Here is an 18,778-nt window from a genome sequence, read left to right on the forward strand (position 1 = left end):
GACTAATGTATGTTATATTAGACCGGGACATTAGCTAAGGAGTTCAGACCTACCAGGGACCAGTGCCAGAACCTGGCCCCTTCAGAGAGGTTTCAGGGAGCATTAGCCCTAGAAAACCCCCTTGTGGTTGGGGTTTTCCTTATCTGCCATCGACCGGGGTTAGGCACCCAGAAAGGTAAGCATAACAAAACAAACCCCACATGGTAAAAAGACTAAAACAAAAATCGAACTGAGAGGTAGAAACTCTCTACAATCCCAAGAAAACAAGCAAACAAGCAAACATCACACTTTACTGCCACGCCGAGCGTCCGCGCAGCCCTCCCCGTCCCGAGAGGGGAAAAGGAACCCCGGACCTACCGAGCCGGCTGCCTAGCATCAGTTCGTAAGCTAATGTCAACCGGGATAGACGCTTCTCTGGCCTCAGTTTCCTAGGTGGTGTTTGCCTTGTGTGGCGTTCACTGCCGTGTGTTGTGTTGTGCAGGTGGCCAAGAGTACCTCATCAGTGCCGGGGCTGCATGCGCTTAGTGGCTGACTTCCCTAAACGCCCTGTGAGTACTGCCCCTGCGTGTCAGGGTTATCTTCCCTGGGGTGTTTGGGAACCATTTCCATAAAGGTTCTTGCTGCTCGGCATTTGCCTCACCCTTGGCGCCAGGTGGGGCTTGAGACCCTTGTTTGGCCCTGGGAAGGGACTGGTATTGTACTGGTTAGGGCATCAAGGTGTTGCGCGACCTGCCACCTAAGCAGCGACTGGTTCCTGTTGCCTCTGGAAACGGTATACTTTTGCGGGGTTTTTATTTTCATTTTTCTGGTGGGGGTCTGCCCAGTGTGGCCATAGTTCCACTGGTAGTGTTTGGTGGCCCTCTGCTAGGCCCCTGTGATTGTACATGTCGCAGGGGGTTTTAGTGTTGTCCTCTACCCCCTTGTTATTTTTGGGTTTCTTAACCGGTTAGCAACACCTTGCCCGGGCTTCCCATTGCAGTCAGCCTACGGGGCCCTGGAAACCCCTGTCTGGGCTCGGTGGACCATTGAATGTGTCTTCCGCGTTCCAATCTGTCTTGTACAGGATCGTTGGTTGCTGTGCCCTTGTGTCCGGGTGACAGTCGCCACTTTTACCTCCGTCATGCTGCCTGTTGGGTCACTGATACCTTGACCCAGAGTCTTGCGAGAGAGAGAGATTCTCTGCTTGTTCTCCAGTACTCTCCTGATGTTATTACTGTTCAGAGTACAGGCGACATCCGTGTTGCAAGCTAGGTTGGTTTCTCACCCGGATGCCCCGGGGCCGCCGCGTTTTGGTTAGGTGCTGTTCGCCCCTTTCCCTCCCTGTTCCCGGCTCCGAACCGTCTGCGGGTTTTGGGGTCGGAGCAGGGTTTAGTTGGGGCCGAGACTCGGGCGGTTTTCGGGGGCTGCCCTGTTCGGGTTGGGGACGGAGGTTTTCGAGCCTGTTCCTCCTGCCAAGGCTTCTCGGTCTTACCAGCAGCTCTTTCTTGCTGCCTTTCCCATGGACTCTTCCTTTTCTTTAAGGGCGGAGGGCTTGGAGGACGGCTCTGCCCTGGGGCCTCTGTTGCGGGTTCCCGGGGCTGTGGGGGATGCCTGCTAGCAGTTCAGGGGCGGTTTGCCCCTGCCTGGGTTTTCTGCTTCTGGGCAGAATTTTTCGCCCATCCAGTCTGCTTGCTTCCCACTTTTTCTGGCATGTTTTTGTGTATTTTGTGTCGGTCACAGCCCTCTATTCTGGTGGCCATTTTCTTCTGCTGGTTTCCCGGCGTGGCCACCAGGGCGGTGTTGCAGTTTGTTTACATGCGCCTAGGTGTGCAAGCGAGCGTCTTGGGTGAGTTTTTCACCTCTTTCAGGGGGTTTATTCTCCTGTTGTCGTTTCTTTGCTTTTCTGGCCGTTTCCTGATCCTCTGGGAACATTTGAGTGTTGATTTTACTCTGGGTTTTCCGGTTTTTCTGTTTTGGATCTGGGCCCTAGGGTTTGGGTGTCTCTGTCTGTTATGCTTGCTCCCACGCCTTGTCCCTCGGTTTTCGATCTGCTTTGACTGTTTCCCAGGGGGTTCTGTCTAGGGGCTGTGCTTTGCCTTCTTTGGAGTATCTCCGCCGGCAAATGTGGTGGTTTGGGCTCCCCTTGGTTCGATTCCGGGTTCCTTGGGTTTTTTGGTTTCGTTCTGGAGGTTTCTTCCTCTTGGGCCCCCTTTGTGGGTTCAGGGGGCTTTGTTTCCTCGTGTGTGACCCGCTTCTGCCTTCTTGGGTTCTGGGATCTTCCTGGCTTGCAGACAGATCTTTTTGGGTGTAGGCATGTGTTGTGCTGGGACTTTGGGGTTTTGTTGTCGAGGTGGACCTTTTGTTGCAGTTTTGTGCCTTCCTTGCCTGGCCGACGTGGTGCTCTCTGCCCACTGGTCGGAGGCTTGTAATTTTCTTTTCACATGTATGTGTACACATGTGCATGTACATGTGTACACTGTGTTTGCACATGTGTATGTGCATACGCTCGTGTGTGTAACATGCCTTGTGTGTGCGTGTATTTATGTATGTGTATATACATAATATATAGGTATATATGTGTATGTATACTTTTTCTTTCGGAAGGGACTCTGTTCCCTTCTCTGTTGACGGGGCTCTGGGGAAGCAGCTTGCTCTGTTGACTCGTATGGTCCCGCTGTTGGTGGGCGCTTTTGGTTGTCTTCTGGCTCTGGTGGCGGCGGTGGACGGCTTCTTCCCCTTTGGGGGGTTTAGGGCTGGCGGGATGGGCTTCTTTCCCTGCGCTTCGTCATGTCATCTTAGTGGGTGCGTTGGACGTGGTCGATCCGCCCCATCCTTCTGGGGTTCCCGTCTGCTCTGTGCAGATATGGGACTGTCGAATCTGCGGTTCTTCTGGACTTCTTCAGTCTACGCCCTGGATTCTATGCCCTCATCGGAGGACTGTTGTCTCCTGCCTGGCTTCTGTAAGGGCCGGGTGCCTGGATGGTGGCCCTGGACCTCCAGGTCAATTCTTGACACGTTCCTATCTAGTTTTCCGGGACTGGCACAGTTGGCGGGGCTTCAGGCTTGCTGCTTTTGTTGCCTTCCCTATTTTGTAATTGGCACTTGGTGTATTTACGCATCTTTACCGGATCTTGGTGCCCTGTCTGAGTCTGCTTGGGATTCGGTGTCTGGCCTACCTCGACGACTGGCTAGTGAGGGCTTCTAGTCGGTGCTACTGGCGGGCTTCCCACCCCTGCCAGACCGAGGGGAGCTGGTCGGCCGAGCGGACAGCACGCTGGACTTGTGATCCTGTGGTCCTGGGTTCTATCACAGGCGCCGGCGAGAAACAATGGGCAGAGTTTCTTTCATCCTATTCCCCCGTTACCTAGCAGTAAAATAGGTACCTGGGTGTTAGTCAGCTGTCACGGGCTGCTTCCTGGGGATGGTGGCCTGGTCAAGGACCGGGCCACGGGGACACTAAAAAGCCCCGAAATCATCTCAAGATAACCAAGATAACGGTCCGCTTGTCTGCTCACCAGGGGTGTGGTTCTTTCCAGATCGCCGGGTTTGGTTTCCTGGTGATCTGGAGGCCGTTCCATCTGTTTCCGTCCTGGGTTCGGACCTGGTTGGGTCTTGTTTAGGGCTCTTGGGCTGCTCCTTGTCTTTTCCTCCAGAAGTGTTGCTGTGGCTGTAGTCCTGCCTTCGGCTGTTCATGAGGGGGTCCCAGGTTGCTCGGCGGTTGCTTGAGCAGTTGTGCGGGAGTCTGAACTTCGACGTGCTGGTCTGCCCGCGGGGTCAGGTTTGGCTTCGGCGTCTGTTTGGTTCCTTCGGAGACTCCCCTTCTGCCTCTCTTGCAATCATTGGGTTCGGTCCTCCGGGGATCTTGTGTTGGTGCTGCGTCACCAGCTTCCTCTTTGGGGTTTTCGGGGTTCCGTGCCTTGGCACCTCCCCGAGCCTTCGCTCTATGTGTTTACGGACGGGTCATCTCTCGGCTGGGGCTTAGTGACCAGTGCTCACCAGATTGGCCGGGGATGGTGGGGTCTGTCCGTCCATCGGGCTCACATCACGGTTCGGGAGTTTGTGGCTAGAGAGAGGTAAAGCCGCACAGACCTTCCTGGGCGAGTACCCTGGGCCGACAGTCTAATAGCAGATCTATGGGAGTAGCAACCTTCTGGCAACAAACAATATATAATACACCCACTGAACTGCATCTCTGGGGTGCAAATATAATAACCCAGCTGGCGACCTTGTTAAGAAGAAGATAGAGAAGACAGGCGGGAAAGGACTTCCTGCAACCTTTTTGTCTGGCAGGCAAGACTCAGGGAGGTTATTGTTATAAGGTAAGCCTGAGTCTTCCTTCACTCCTCCACGGGTCTAGGCCGGAACTGTTAACAGCAGTTTCCCTGTGTTTGACTGAAGGGCTTCCAGGGTGAATCAGTGGCACCCCCCTTCTGTGGTGGAAGCAAAGACCTGCAGAGGAGGGCATTGTTGGTCCTCTCCTGTGTGACCAAGGAGACTCCGGTGAATCCCGGGAGTCAGAGGGGCTGAGTATTCGGACCTTTGAGCCCCTAGCAGCTGAGTGCTAGCAGAGCCCCGGCCCACCCCCCGTGACAAGAACACGCTCACCTTAACAACTTTAGGGAGATGAAAATAAATACAGGGATACGATCACTACATACAAGATCCTGAGGGGAATAGACAATATGGACTTAAAAAGCCAACCTAAATTAAGAGGATGTATGAGAAGGGAACATCACTGAAAGTTACACTCAGTCGTGTTGTAAAGATGTAAAGACTTTCTCGTTCCCTGTGTGGGTAGTTAGTATGTAGAATGCGTTGAAGGAAGAGGTTGGTAAAGTCAGTTCTACCCACAATTTTTAGAACAAATACGCTAACAATTAAAATGTTGAGAGAATTATTGAGCCAGTTAGAATGGCTAGAAAGGATAAACCCATTAGTGACTGCTTCCTTGTAGTCACTAATAGGTAAGCACAACCATCATTGTCCTCAATACTACCACCACCATTACCATGACCATTACCACTTCCACCAAAGGTGCATCCACCGTTACAACCTTCACCATCACTTCCCCTTTCCTCATGTCCTCATTACAGTACCTCATGCTCATTACTCTATATAAATTGAAACTCATTATATCTCTGTACTTTAATCCTTTTGGCACTCGGTAGTCATTTCATCTTTGTACCCTGTAAACTAATCTGTTCGTATGTTGAGATATACCTTTTTGGGGCTACTTGTTTTGATTGGCTGCTGTAAAAACATTTCTAGTTTACTATAATTTTCTCTTGTAATGAATTTTACAGGTTGTGGAAGGGTTGGACCCAGTCGAGCAACAGTTGGCACAGATGGAAGGTCAAGTACTTACACACAACCAGGTCAGTTTTAATTTTTTTTTTTTGCAACATTGGAAAGCTCTGAAGTTTATTATTTGAGACTAATATAAAGTGTGACAGGGATTGGGTAATTTTAAGGTGAGAAGAGTAATATGAGATATGGTGTTTACTTGTGGTAGTATAAGGTAACAAGTCAGCCAGGCTTACTAAACAAAAGCTTTCCCCCATTGATACAAGGATACTTCATATCACCACAGTTGGTGCACAGCTGTAAATAAGTGTATGATACTGTGTTGACTCTCAATCCCTGCTTCCTCACACTCACTCCCTGCTTCCTCACACTCCCTGCTTCCTCACACCCACTCCCTGCTTCCTCACACTCCCTGCTTCCTCACACCCACTCCCTGCTTCCTCACACTCACTCCCTGCTTCCTCACTCTCACTCCCTGCTTCCTCACACTCACTCCCTGCTTCCTCACACCCACTCCCTGCTTCCTCACACCCACTCCCTGCTTCCTCACACCCACTCCCTGCTTCCTTACACCCACTCCCTGCTTCCTCACACCCACTCCCTGCTTCCTCACACCCACTCCCTGCTTCCTCACACCCACTCCCTGCTTCCTCACACTCACTCCCTGCTTCCTCACACCCACTCCCTGCTTCCTCACACTCCCTGCTTCCTCACACCCACTCCCTGCTTCCTCACACCCACTCCCTCACACTCACTCCCTGCTTCCTCACACCCACTCCCTGCTTCCTCACACCCACTCCCTGCTTCCTCACACCCACTCCCTCACACCCACTCCCTGCTTCCTCACCCCCACTCCCTCACACCCACTCCCTGCTTCCTCACACCCACTCCCTGCTTCCTCACACTCACTCCCTGCTTCCTCACACCCACTCCCTGCTTCCTCACACTACTCCCTGCTTCCTCACACCCACTCCCTGCTTCCTCACACCCACTCCCTGCTTCCTCACACCCACTCCCTGCTTCCTCACACTCACTCCCTGCTTCCTCACACTCACTCCCTGCTTCCTCACACCCACTCCCTGCTTCCTCACACTCACTCCCTGCTTCCTCACACTCACTCCCTGCTTCCTCACACCCACTCCCTGCTTCCTCACACCCACTCCCTCACACTCACTCCCTGCTTCCTCACACCCACTCCCTGCTTCCTCACACCCACTCCCTGCTTCCTCACACCCACTCCCTGCTTCCTCACACCCACTCCCTCACACTCACTCCCTGCTTCCTCACACCCACTCCCTGCTTCCTCACACCCACTCCCTGCTTCCTCACACTCACTCCCTGCTTCCTCACACCCACTCCCTGCTTCCTCACACTCACTCCCTGCTTCCTCACACCCACTCCCTGCTTCCTCACACCCACTCCCTGCTTCCTCACACTCACTCCCTGCTTCCTCACACCCACTCCCTGCTTCCTCACACCCACTCCCTGCTTCCTCACACTCACTCCCTGCTTCCTCACACCCACTCCCTGCTTCCTCACACCCACTCCCTGCTTCCTCACACCCACTCCCTGCTTCCTCACACCCACTCCCTGCTTCCTCACACCCACTCCCTGCTTCCTCACACCCACTCCCTGCTTCCTCACACCCACTCCCTGCTTCCTCACACTCACTCCCTGCTTCCTCACACTCACTCCCTGCTTCCTCACACTCACTCCCTGCTTCCTCACACTCACTCCCTGCTTCCTCACACTCACTCCCTGCTTCCTCACACTCACTCCCTGCTTCCTCACACCCACTCCCTGCTTCCTCACACCCACTCCCTGCTTCCTCACACTCACTCCCTGCTTCCTCACACCCACTCCCTGCTTCCTCACACCCACTCCCTGCTTCCTCACACCCACTCCCTGCTTTTTTTTTTTTTTTGAGATATATACAAGAGTTGTTACATTCTTGTACAGCCACTAGTACGCGTAGCGTTTCGGGCAAGTCCTTAATCCTATGGTCCCTGGAATACGATCCCCTGCCGCGAAGAATCGTTTTTTCATCCAAGTACACATTTTACTGTTGCGTTAAACAGAGGCTACAGTTAAGGAATTGCGCCCAGTAAATCCTCCCCGGCCAGGATACGAACCCATGACATAGCGCTCGCGGAACGCCAGGCGAGTGTCTTACCACTACACCACGGAGACTGCTTCCTCACACCCACTCCCTGCTTCCTCACACCCACTCCCTGCTTCCTCACACTCACTCCCTGCTTCCTCACACCCACTCCCTGCTTCCTCACACTCACTCCCTGCTTCCTCACACCCACTCCCTGCTTCCTCACACCCACTCCCTGCTTCCTCACACCCACTCCCTGCTTCCTCACACCCACTCCCTGCTTCCTCACTCACTCCCTGCTTCCTCACACCCACTCCCTGCTTCCTCACACCCACTCCCTGCTTCCTCACACTCACTCCCTGCTTCCTCACACCCACTCCCTGCTTCCTCACACTCACTCCCTGCTTCCTCACAATCACTCCCTGCTTCCTCACACTCACTCCCTGCTTCCTCACACCCACTCCCTGCTTCCTCACACCCACTCCCTGCTTCCTCACACCCACTCCCTGCTTCCTCACACCCACTCCCTGCTTCCTCACACCCACTCCCTGCTTCCTCACACCCACTCCCTGCTTCCTCACACCCACTCCCTGCTTCCTCACACCCACTCCCTGCTTCCTCACACCCACTCCCTGCTTCCTCACACCCACTTACTGCTTCCTCACACTCACTCCCTGCTTCCTCACACCCACTCCCTGCTTCCTCACACTCACTCCCTGCTTCCTCACACCCACTCCCTGCTTCCTCACACCCACTCCCTGCTTCCTCACACTCCCTGCTTCCTCACACTCCCTGCTTCCTCACACTCCCTGCTTCCTCACACCCACTCCCTGCTTCCTCACACTCACTCCCTGCTTCCTCACACTCACTCCCTGCTTCCTCACACTCACTCCCTGCTTCCTCACACTCACTCCCTGCTTCCTCACACTCACTCCCTGCTTCCTCACACTCACTCCCTGCTTCCTCACACTCACTCCCTGCTTCCTCACACTCACTCCCTGCTTCCTCACACCCACTCCCTGCTTCCTCACACCCACTCCCTGCTTCCTCACACCCACTCCCTGCTTCCTCACACCCACTCCCTGCTTCCTCACACCCACTCCCTGCTTCCTCACACTCACTCCCTGCTTCCTCACACTCACTCCCTGCTTCCTCACACCCACTCCCTGCTTCCTCACACCCACTCCCTCACACTCACTCCCTGCTTCCTCACACCCACTCCCTGCTTCCTCACACCCACTCCCTGCTTCCTCACACCCACTCCCTGCTTCCTCACACCCACTCCCTCACACTCACTCCCTGCTTCCTCACACCCACTCCCTGCTTCCTCACACCCACTCCCTGCTTCCTCACACCCACTCCCTGCTTCCTCACACTCACTCCCTGCTTCCTCACACCCACTCCCTGCTTCCTCACACTCACTCCCTGCTTCCTCACACCCACTCCCTGCTTCCTCACACCCACTCCCTGCTTCCTCACACTCCCTGCTTCCTCACACCCACTCCCTGCTTCCTCACACCCACTCCCTGCTTCCTCACACTCACTCCCTGCTTCCTCACACCCACTCCCTGCTTCCTCACACCCACTCCCTGCTTCCTCACACCCACTCCCTGCTTCCTCACACCCACTCCCTGCTTCCTCACACCCACTCCCTGCTTCCTCACACCCACTCCCTGCTTCCTCACACTCACTCCCTGCTTCCTCACACTCACTCCCTGCTTCCTCACACTCACTCCCTGCTTCCTCACACTCACTCCCTGCTTCCTCACACTCACTCCCTGCTTCCTCACACTCACTCCCTGCTTCCTCACACTCACTCCCTGCTTCCTCACACTCACTCCCTGCTTCCTCACACTCACTCCCTGCTTCCTCACACTCACTCCCTGCTTCCTCACACCCACTCCCTGCTTCCTCACACCCACTCCCTGCTTCCTCACACCCACTCCCTGCTTCCTCACACCCACTCCCTGCTTCCTCACACCCACTCCCTGCTTCCTCACACTCACTCCCTGCTTCCTCACACTCACTCCCTGCTTCCTCACACCCACTCCCTGCTTCCTCACACCCACTCCCTCACACTCACTCCCTGCTTCCTCACACCCACTCCCTGCTTCCTCACACCCACTCCCTGCTTCCTCACACCCACTCCCTGCTTCCTCACACCCACTCCCTGCTTCCTCACACCCACTCCCTCACACTCACTCCCTGCTTCCTCACACCCACTCCCTGCTTCCTCACACCCACTCCCTGCTTCCTCACACTCACTCCCTGCTTCCTCACACCCACTCCCTGCTTCCTCACACCCACTCCCTGCTTCCTCACACCCACTCCCTGCTTCCTCACACCCACTCCCTGCTTTTTTTTTTTTTTTTGAGATATATACAAGAGTTGTTACATTCTTGTACAGCCACTAGTACGCGTAGCGTTTCGGGCAAGTCCTTAATCCTATGGTCCCTGGAATACGATCCCCTGCCGCGAAGAATCGTTTTTTCATCCAAGTACACATTTTACTGTTGCGTTAAACAGAGGCTACAGTTAAGGAATTGCGCCCAGTAAATCCTCCCCGGCCAGGATACGAACCCATGACATAGCGCTCGCGGAACGCCAGGCGAGTGTCTTACCACTACACCACGGAGACTGCTTCCTCACACCCACTCCCTGCTTCCTCACACCCACTCCCTGCTTCCTCACACTCACTCCCTGCTTCCTCACACCCACTCCCTGCTTCCTCACACTCACTCCCTGCTTCCTCACACCCACTCCCTGCTTCCTCACACCCACTCCCTGCTTCCTCACACCCACTCCCTGCTTCCTCACACCCACTCCCTGCTTCCTCACACTCACTCCCTGCTTCCTCACACCCACTCCCTGCTTCCTCACACCCACTCCCTGCTTCCTCACACCCACTCCCTGCTTCCTCACACTCACTCCCTGCTTCCTCACACCCACTCCCTGCTTCCTCACACTCACTCCCTGCTTCCTCACAATCACTCCCTGCTTCCTCACACTCACTCCCTGCTTCCTCACACCCACTCCCTGCTTCCTCACACCCACTCCCTGCTTCCTCACACCCACTCCCTGCTTCCTCACACCCACTCCCTGCTTCCTCACACCCACTCCCTGCTTCCTCACACCCACTCCCTGCTTCCTCACACCCACTCCCTGCTTCCTCACACTCACTCCCTGCTTCCTCACACCCACTCCCTGCTTCCTCACACCCACTCCCTGCTTCCTCACACCCACTCCCTGCTTCCTCACACCCACTTACTGCTTCCTCACACTCACTCCCTGCTTCCTCACACCCACTCCCTGCTTCCTCACACTCACTCCCTGCTTCCTCACACCCACTCCCTGCTTCCTCACACCCACTCCCTGCTTCCTCACACCCACTCCCTGCTTCCTCACACCCACTCCCTGCTTCCTCACACCCACTCCCTGCTTCCTCACACCCACTCCCTGCTTCCTCACACTCCCTGCTTCCTCACACTCACTCCCTGCTTCCTCACACTCACTCCCTGCTTCCTCACACTCACTCCCTGCTTCCTCACACTCACTCCCTGCTTCCTCACACTCACTCCTTGCTTCCTCACACTCACTCCCTGCTTCCTCACACTCACTCCCTGCTTCCTCACACCCACTCCCTGCTTCCTCACACCCACTCCCTGCTTCCTCACACCCACTCCCTGCTTCCTCACACCCACTCCCTGCTTCCTCACACTCACTCCCTGCTTCCTCACACCCACTCCCTGCTTCCTCACACCCACTCCCTGCTTCCTCACACCCACTCCCTGCTTCCTCACACTCACTCCCTGCTTCCTCACACCCACTCCCTGCTTCCTCACACTCACTCCCTGCTTCCTCACACTCACTCCCTGCTTCCTCACACCCACTCCCTGCTCCTCACACCCACTCCCTGCTTCCTCACACCCACTCCCTGCTTCCTCACACCCACTCCCTGCTTCCTCACACCCACTCCCTGCTTCCTCACACCCACTCCCTGCTTCCTCACACCCACTCCCTGCTTCCTCATACCCACTCCCTGCTTCCTCACACCCACTCCCTGCTTCCTCACACCCACTCCCTGCTTCCTCACACCCACTCCCTGCTTCCTCACACCCACTCCCTGCTTCTTCACACCCACTCCCTGACTTCCTCACACCCACTCCCTGCTTCCTCACACTCACTCCCTTCTTCCTCACACTCCCTGCTTCCTCACACTCCCTGCTTCCTCACACCCACTCCCTGCTTCCTCACACCCACTCCCTGCTTCCTCACACCCACTCCCTGCTTCCTCACACCCACTCCCTGCTTCTTCACACCCACTCCCTGCTTCCTCACACCCACTCCCTGCTTCCTCACACTCCCTGCTTCCTCACACTCACTCCCTGCTTCCTCACACCCACTCCCTGCTTCCTCACACCCACTCCCTGCTTCCTCACACCCACTCCCTGCTTCCTCACACCCAGTCCCTGCTTCCTCACACTCACTCCCTGCTTCCTCACACCCACTCCCTGCTTCCTCACACCCACTCCCTGCTTCCTCACACCCACTCCCTGCTTCCTCACACCCACTCCCTGCTTCCTCACACTCACTCCCTGCTTCCTCACACTCACTCCCTGCTTCCTCACACTCACTCCCTGCTTCCTCACACCCACTCCCTGCTTCCTCACACTCACTCCCTGCTTCCTCACACCCACTCCCTGCTTCCTCACACCCACTCCCTGCTTCCTCACACCCACTCCCTGCTTCCTCACACCCACTCCCTGCTTCCTCACACTCACTCCCTGCTTCCTCACACTCCCTGCTTCCTCACACCCACTCCCTGCTTCCTCACACCCACTCCCTGCTTCCTCACACCCACTCCCTGCTTCCTCACACTCCCTGCTTCCTCACACTCCCTGCTTCCTCACACTCACTCCCTGCTTCCTCACACTCACTCCCTGCTTCCTCACACTCACTCCCTGCTTCCTCACACTCCCTGCTTCCTCACACCCACTCCCTGCTTCCTCACACTCACTCCCTGCTTCCTCACTCTCACTCCCTGCTTCCTCACACTCACTCCCTGCTTCCTCACACTCCCTGCTTCCTCACACTCACTCCCTGCTTCCTCACACTCACTCCCTGCTTCCTCACACCCACTCCCTGCTTCCTCACACTCACTCCCTGCTTCCTCACACTCACTCCCTGCTTCCTCACACTCACTCCCTGCTTCCTCACACCCACTCCCTGCTTCCTCACACCCACTCCCTGCTTCCTCACACCCACTCCCTGTTTCCTCACTCCCACTCCCTGCTTCCTCACACCCACTCCCTGCTTCCTCACACCCACTCCCTGCTTCCTCACACCCACTCCCTGCTTCCTCACACCCACTCCCTGCTTCCTCACACCCACTCCCTGCTTCCTCACACCCACTCCCTGCTTCCTCACACCCACTCCCTGCTTCCTCACACTCACTCCCTGCTTCCTCACACTCTGGATTATTTTTACCTCTTCAATCTTTTCCCTGAATTAATTTTCCAATAAAATAAACTCAAAGTATAAAATAAATTATAAAATTATACCAAATTAATCAAATGAAAATTATTTAAATTATTAAATCCATGTTATTGTAGTGCTGAAAAGAGAACAAATAAAGGGTCACACAGCTGTGGTATTAATGCTGTCTTCCCCCAAGTAATTTGCCTCTGAGAAGGATCACTTTCAGGGGTCTATTGCTGCTTTTGTCCACCTACCAAGAGATTCTCAATTTATAAAATGTAATAATATAATAGATATAATTTCTGCAGCGAAATCACTGATTCGTATTAGTGCACGTTTCCAATCCACAATCAATAAATTATAATAACCAAGCCTTATGTATTAAATTGATATCAATTTCAATATTTATTTTTATCACTGAAATTGTCTGAATTGTTCAGGACAATATAAATCACCATATATTCTTGTATTATTTACTTGGCTTGGGGTAAAAACCCCAGTGTAAATGAGCCCTGGAATTAACAGGTAAATGACACAAGTATATAATTGACATCAATTAACAATACTATAAATCATCGCCATACTTAACCGGTGCCTGGGTGCTCAACTCAACTTCTTTGTCGACTCTGTATTCTTTGGTGGATGTTTGAGGAGGGTATTGTTGGGGTTGCAGGGAGCTGCACATGGCATTCACCCCACTTAGTACTATTTACAGTAGTGTTCTAGCACTATTGGTCTCATAAAAATAGTCTATGACCGTGAGATGCTGGAACAAATGGAGCAATTAACACCTGAAATAAAAGCACACACAAATAAAACTAACAGCTGAGCTCATGGTGTAATTACTTAGTGTTGTTACAGGATGAGAGCTACGCTCGTTGTGTCCAGTCTTCCCAGTACTCTGTCGTATAATACTTTGAAACTATTGACAGTTTTGGCCTCCACCTGATGCCTGACAGCTAAGTGGACAGTGCTTCGGATTCGTAGTCCTGAGGTTCCGGGTTCGATCACCGGTGGAGGCAGAGACAAATGGGCAAAATGTTTCTTTCACTCTGATGCCCCTGTTACCTAGCAGTAAATAGGTACCTGGGAGTTACAGCTGCTACGGGCTGCTTCCCGGGAAGTGTGTATCAAAAAGGAGGCCTGGTCGAGGACCGGGTCGCGGGGATGCTAAGCCCCGAAATCATCTCAAGATATCCTCTCAAGATAACCACCATCACTTTCTTTCTTGGCTTTTTCCAACTGTCTACCACTTTGTTTGGGAAAGAAAACTTTCTAATATTTTTTCGACATCTTTGTTTCCGTAGCTTGAATCTGTGTCCTCTTGTTCATGATGTTACTGGTTTCAGGAATTCCTATTTGTCAATTTGGTTGATTCCTGTTAGTATTTTGTAAGTGGTGGTCATATCATCTCTCTTTCGTCCATCTTCTAGTTTTGGCATGTTTGACGCCTTTAGTCTACCCTCGTAAATCTTGTTTTTCAGTTTTTTTGCCATTTTGCCATGCCTTTTTGTTTCTTGTTTGAAGCCATTTTGTAGCATGCCTTTGCACCTTTTCCAGTTTATTTACGTGCTTCTTGAGATATGGGCACCATGCAACTGCTGCATACTCCAGATTTGGTCTCTTTTTAAAAAGTCATGAACAGTTTTAGTATTTCACCATCCATATAATTAAAAGTAAGTCTGAAGTTGGAAAGAGACACATACACTCCTCACAATGTTCTCTATATGTTCCTCTGGTGAGAGTTTACTATCCAAAACCACCCCTAGGTCTTGTTCTTTAGTAGTTTTGTAATTCCTTTCCACATAATTTGTAAGTTGTGTGTGTGGTCTATTTTCTCCATTTCTACATTCGATAACGTGGCATTTATTCACACTGAATTCCATTTGCCACTTGACACTAAGCATTTACTTTATCTAGATCAATTTGAAGGGCATGACAATTGCATGCGTTTCCTATCTTCCCGAGTATCTTAGCATCATCCCCTAACATTTTCATACAATTCTGTATTCCTTCTGGTAGATCATTAATGTAGATGATGAACATTACTTGTTCAAGAACTGAACCCTGTGGTACTCGGCTAGTACTCCTCCAGTCAGATACTGTACATTGTCACTGATTACTGCCCTCGTCTGTCTGTTGGTTAAAAAAAAATTTCATCCATGTCAGAAGTCTCCCCGTCACGTAGGGGCCTCGTAGCCTGGTGGATAGCGCGCAGGACTCGTAATTCTGTGGCGCGGGTTCGATTCCCGCACGAGGCAGAAACAAATGGGCAAAGTTTCTTTCACCCTGAATGCCCCTGTTACCTAGCAGTAAATAGGTACCTGGGAGTTAGTCAGCTGTCACGGGCTGCTTCCTGGGGGTGGAGGCCTGGTCGAGGACCGGGCCGCGGGGACACTAAAGCCCCGAAATCATCTCAAGATAACCTCAAGATAACCGTCACCCCTCCAGCATATTCCAGTTTCCACAACAGTCCCTTGTGCGGGGACTGTCAAAAGTATCTTTTAGGTCAAGATACAGTCACCCCAACCACCTCTTGCAGAATCTCTGTGGGTCTATCGTAAAAACTAAGTACTGTACTGTATATTTGTTACACAGGATGTTTCTGTACAAAAACTATACTGCCTGTGTTATTATGTCATTCAATAGTGTTCAACCCATTTGGTTTTAACTATTTTTTCTAGTGTTTTGACTATCATGCTTGTTAATGATACAAGTCTATAATATAGAGGTTCTTCTCAGCTACCAATTTTATAGATTGAAACTATGTTTGCTTTTTCCATATATATGCTAAGATTTCTGTGTACAAATTCCTGGGATTCCTGTGTCTTGCTACTGGTGCTATGTAATTACCTAAGTGTAGTTTTAGGATGAGAGCTATGCTCATGGTGTCCTGTCTCCCCAGCACTCTTTGTCATATAACGCTTTGAAATTACTGAGGGTTTTGGCCTCCACCACCTCACCTAACTTGTTCCAACTGTATACCACTCTGTTTTTCTTATATTTTCTTATAATTTTCTTATATTTCTCCGGCAGCTTTGCTTCGTTAGTTTAAATCTATGACCTCTTGTTCTTTAAGTTCCGAGTCTCGGGAATTCTTCCCTATCAATTTTATTGAGTCGTGTTGCTATTTTGTACGTAGTGATCATATCGCCTCTTTTTCTATTTTCTAGTTTTTGCATGTTTAATGCCTCTAACCTCTCCTTGTAGCTCTTGTCCTTCAGTTCTGGGAGCCACTTAGTGGCATGTCTTTGGACCTTTTCGAGTTTGCTGATGTGCTTAAGATATGGGCACCATACAACCGCTGCATATTCCAGCTTAGGTCTAACAAAGGCTGTGAACAATTTCTTTAGTATTTCTCGATCCATGTATTTAAAAGCAATTCTGAAGTTAGAAAGTGTAGCATAGGCTCCTCGCACAATGTTCTTAATGTGATCCTCAGGTGACAGTTTTCTCTCTAGAATCACTCCTAGATCCCTTTCCATGTCAAAATTCTTTAAAGATTTCTCACATAATTTACAGGTTGTGTGGGGTCTATGTTCTCTAATTCCACATTCCATAACATGGCATTTATTCACATTAAATTCCATTTGCCAAGTGGTGCTCCATATACTTACTTTGTCCAGGTCGCCTGACAGCCTGGTGGACAGCGCTTTGGATTCGTAGTCATGAGGTGCCGGGTTCTATCCCCGGTGGAGGCAGAGACAAATGGGCAAAGTGTTTCTTTCACCCTGATGCCTCTGTTACCTAGCAGTAAATAGGTACCTGGGAGTTAGACAGCTGCTATGGGCTGCTTCCCGGCGGTGTGTGTAACAAAAAGGAGGTCTGGTAGAGGACCAGGCCGCAGGGACGCTAAAGCCCCGAAATCATCTCAACATAACCTCAAGATAACCTTGGTCTTCTTGCAGGGCTTGACAGTCATCTAGGTTTCTTATCTTCCCTATTATCTTAGCATCATCAGCAAACATGTTCATATAATTCTGTATTCCATCTGGTAAATCGTTTATGTAGACAATGAACATTACCGGTGCAAGAACTGAACCCTGTGGTACTCCACTTGTGACATTCCTCCAATCCGATACATTGCCTCTGATTACGGCTCTCATTTTTCTATGAGGAAATTTTTTATCCATGTTAGAAGCTGACCTGTCACCCCTCCAATATGTTCCAGTTTCCAGAACAACCTCTTATGGGGAACTGTCGAAAGCCTTTGTTAGGTCCAGATAGATGCAGTCAACCCAACCATCTCTTTCCTGTAAAAATCTCTGTGGCTCGATCATAGAAACTGAGTAAATTCGTCACACAGGATCTTCCAGATCGAAAACCATACTGTTTGTCTGATATTATATCATTTTTCTCCAGGTGTTCTACCCATTTAGTTTTAATTATTTTTTCCAATATTTTGACTATTACACTTGTCAATGATACAGGTCTATAATAATATAGACCCTGCTGCCACTTTTGTAGATTGGGACAATGTTAGCCTTTTTCCACACATCAGCTACAACTCCTGTATACAGGGATGCCTGAAAAATCAGTTGAAGTTGAATGCTGAGCTCAGGTGCACATTCTCTCAGAACCCATGGTGAAACTCCATCTGGACCAACTGCTTTGTTCTTACTTTGCTCCTTCAGCATTTTTTCCACTTCGTCTCTAGACACCTCTATGTGCTCTGCATTGTTCTCTGGAATTCTTATTATGTCTGGTTCTCTGAAGACTTCATTGTTTACAAACACTTTGGAACTTTTCGTTTAATATTTCACACATTTCCTTTAAATTTTCCGTGAATCTATTTCCCATTGTCAACCTCTGAATATTATCCTTTACCTGCAATTTTTTGTTTATGAATTTATAGAATTGACCTGGTTCTGTTTTACATTTGTCCGCAATTCCTTTTTCAAAATTTATTTCTGCCCCTCTCCTCGCTGCTATGTAGTTTTTTCTCGTATCTTTGTATCGCTGGTATGTTTGGGGGTTTGGCCTCTTCCTGTATTGATTCCATTTCTGGGGGGGGGCGGGAGCCCCTTCGGCTCCCCGGAACTTACTAGCACTATCGCTATCCCCACGAGGGCGCCGCAGACTTTGACGTCATGGAGCCAATAATGCGGGCGAGCGTGCGGCGACGCCTAAATGTGTATACTCGTTTCAGTTTTCTCACCTTAATTCTCGTGCTACGTCGTTCGTTTTAGTATCATTGTGTTTGCAATTAAATTCCCTGCAGATGTATATGCATATAATGTCCAAAAGCCTGGCGACACTCCCCACAGCAAAGCCTAAAGTCGGAAAAGTTACTTGTGAGCGCACAAAATCAGTAAAATGTTTATACTCGTTTCAGTTTTCTCACCTTAATTCTCATGCTATGTCGCTTGTTTTGGTATCATTGTGTTTGGAAATGAATTCCCTACAGGTTTATATGAATAAAATGTACAAAAGCCTGGCATGCTTCCCCGCAGGAAAGCCTAAAGTTACCCGTAAACGAGCACCAATTTGTACACTGCAACCTAATGTGTATACTCGTTCAGTTTGATAACATCAATTTTCATGTTACGTCTTTCATTTTGGTATCAAATTGTTCGCAATAAAAAGGAGCGTATTTTAAAACTAGTCCCATAATAATAAAGCAATAACTGGAATTTTAACAAATATTTTAATTCTGGAAGCTCATCATCATAATTATTTATATCTTTCCAGTGTTCTGACATAAATTTTTGTTACATCTTTCATTTTGGTATTAAATTGTTCGCGGCATAAAGGTGCGCATTTTAAAACTAGTCCCAACATATTAGCACAATAAATAGAATTTTAACAAATATTTTAAAATTGTGACCAAAAACCTATTTATAATCATATAAGTGTTCGGACATCAAGTTTCATGTTACATCTTTCATTTTGGTATCAAATTGTGTGCATTCTAAA

The 18,778-nt window shown here is 50.6% G+C and overlaps 1 protein-coding gene across 1 annotated transcript in view; it reads left to right on the forward strand.

Annotated features, from left to right (window-relative positions):
* LOC123763247 (protein tramtrack, alpha isoform) overlaps positions 1-18,778 on the forward strand; it is a 242,845-nt gene that overhangs the window by 83,843 nt on the left and 140,224 nt on the right. The window contains 1 exon segment of the mRNA XM_069303178.1: positions 5,283-5,354. Within this exon segment, the coding sequence (XP_069159279.1) occupies positions 5,283-5,354 (72 nt within the window).

The sequence above is a fragment of the Procambarus clarkii genome, chromosome 49 (genome assembly GCF_040958095.1).
Source record: "Procambarus clarkii isolate CNS0578487 chromosome 49, FALCON_Pclarkii_2.0, whole genome shotgun sequence".
Lineage (NCBI taxonomy): Eukaryota > Metazoa > Arthropoda > Malacostraca > Decapoda > Cambaridae > Procambarus > Procambarus clarkii.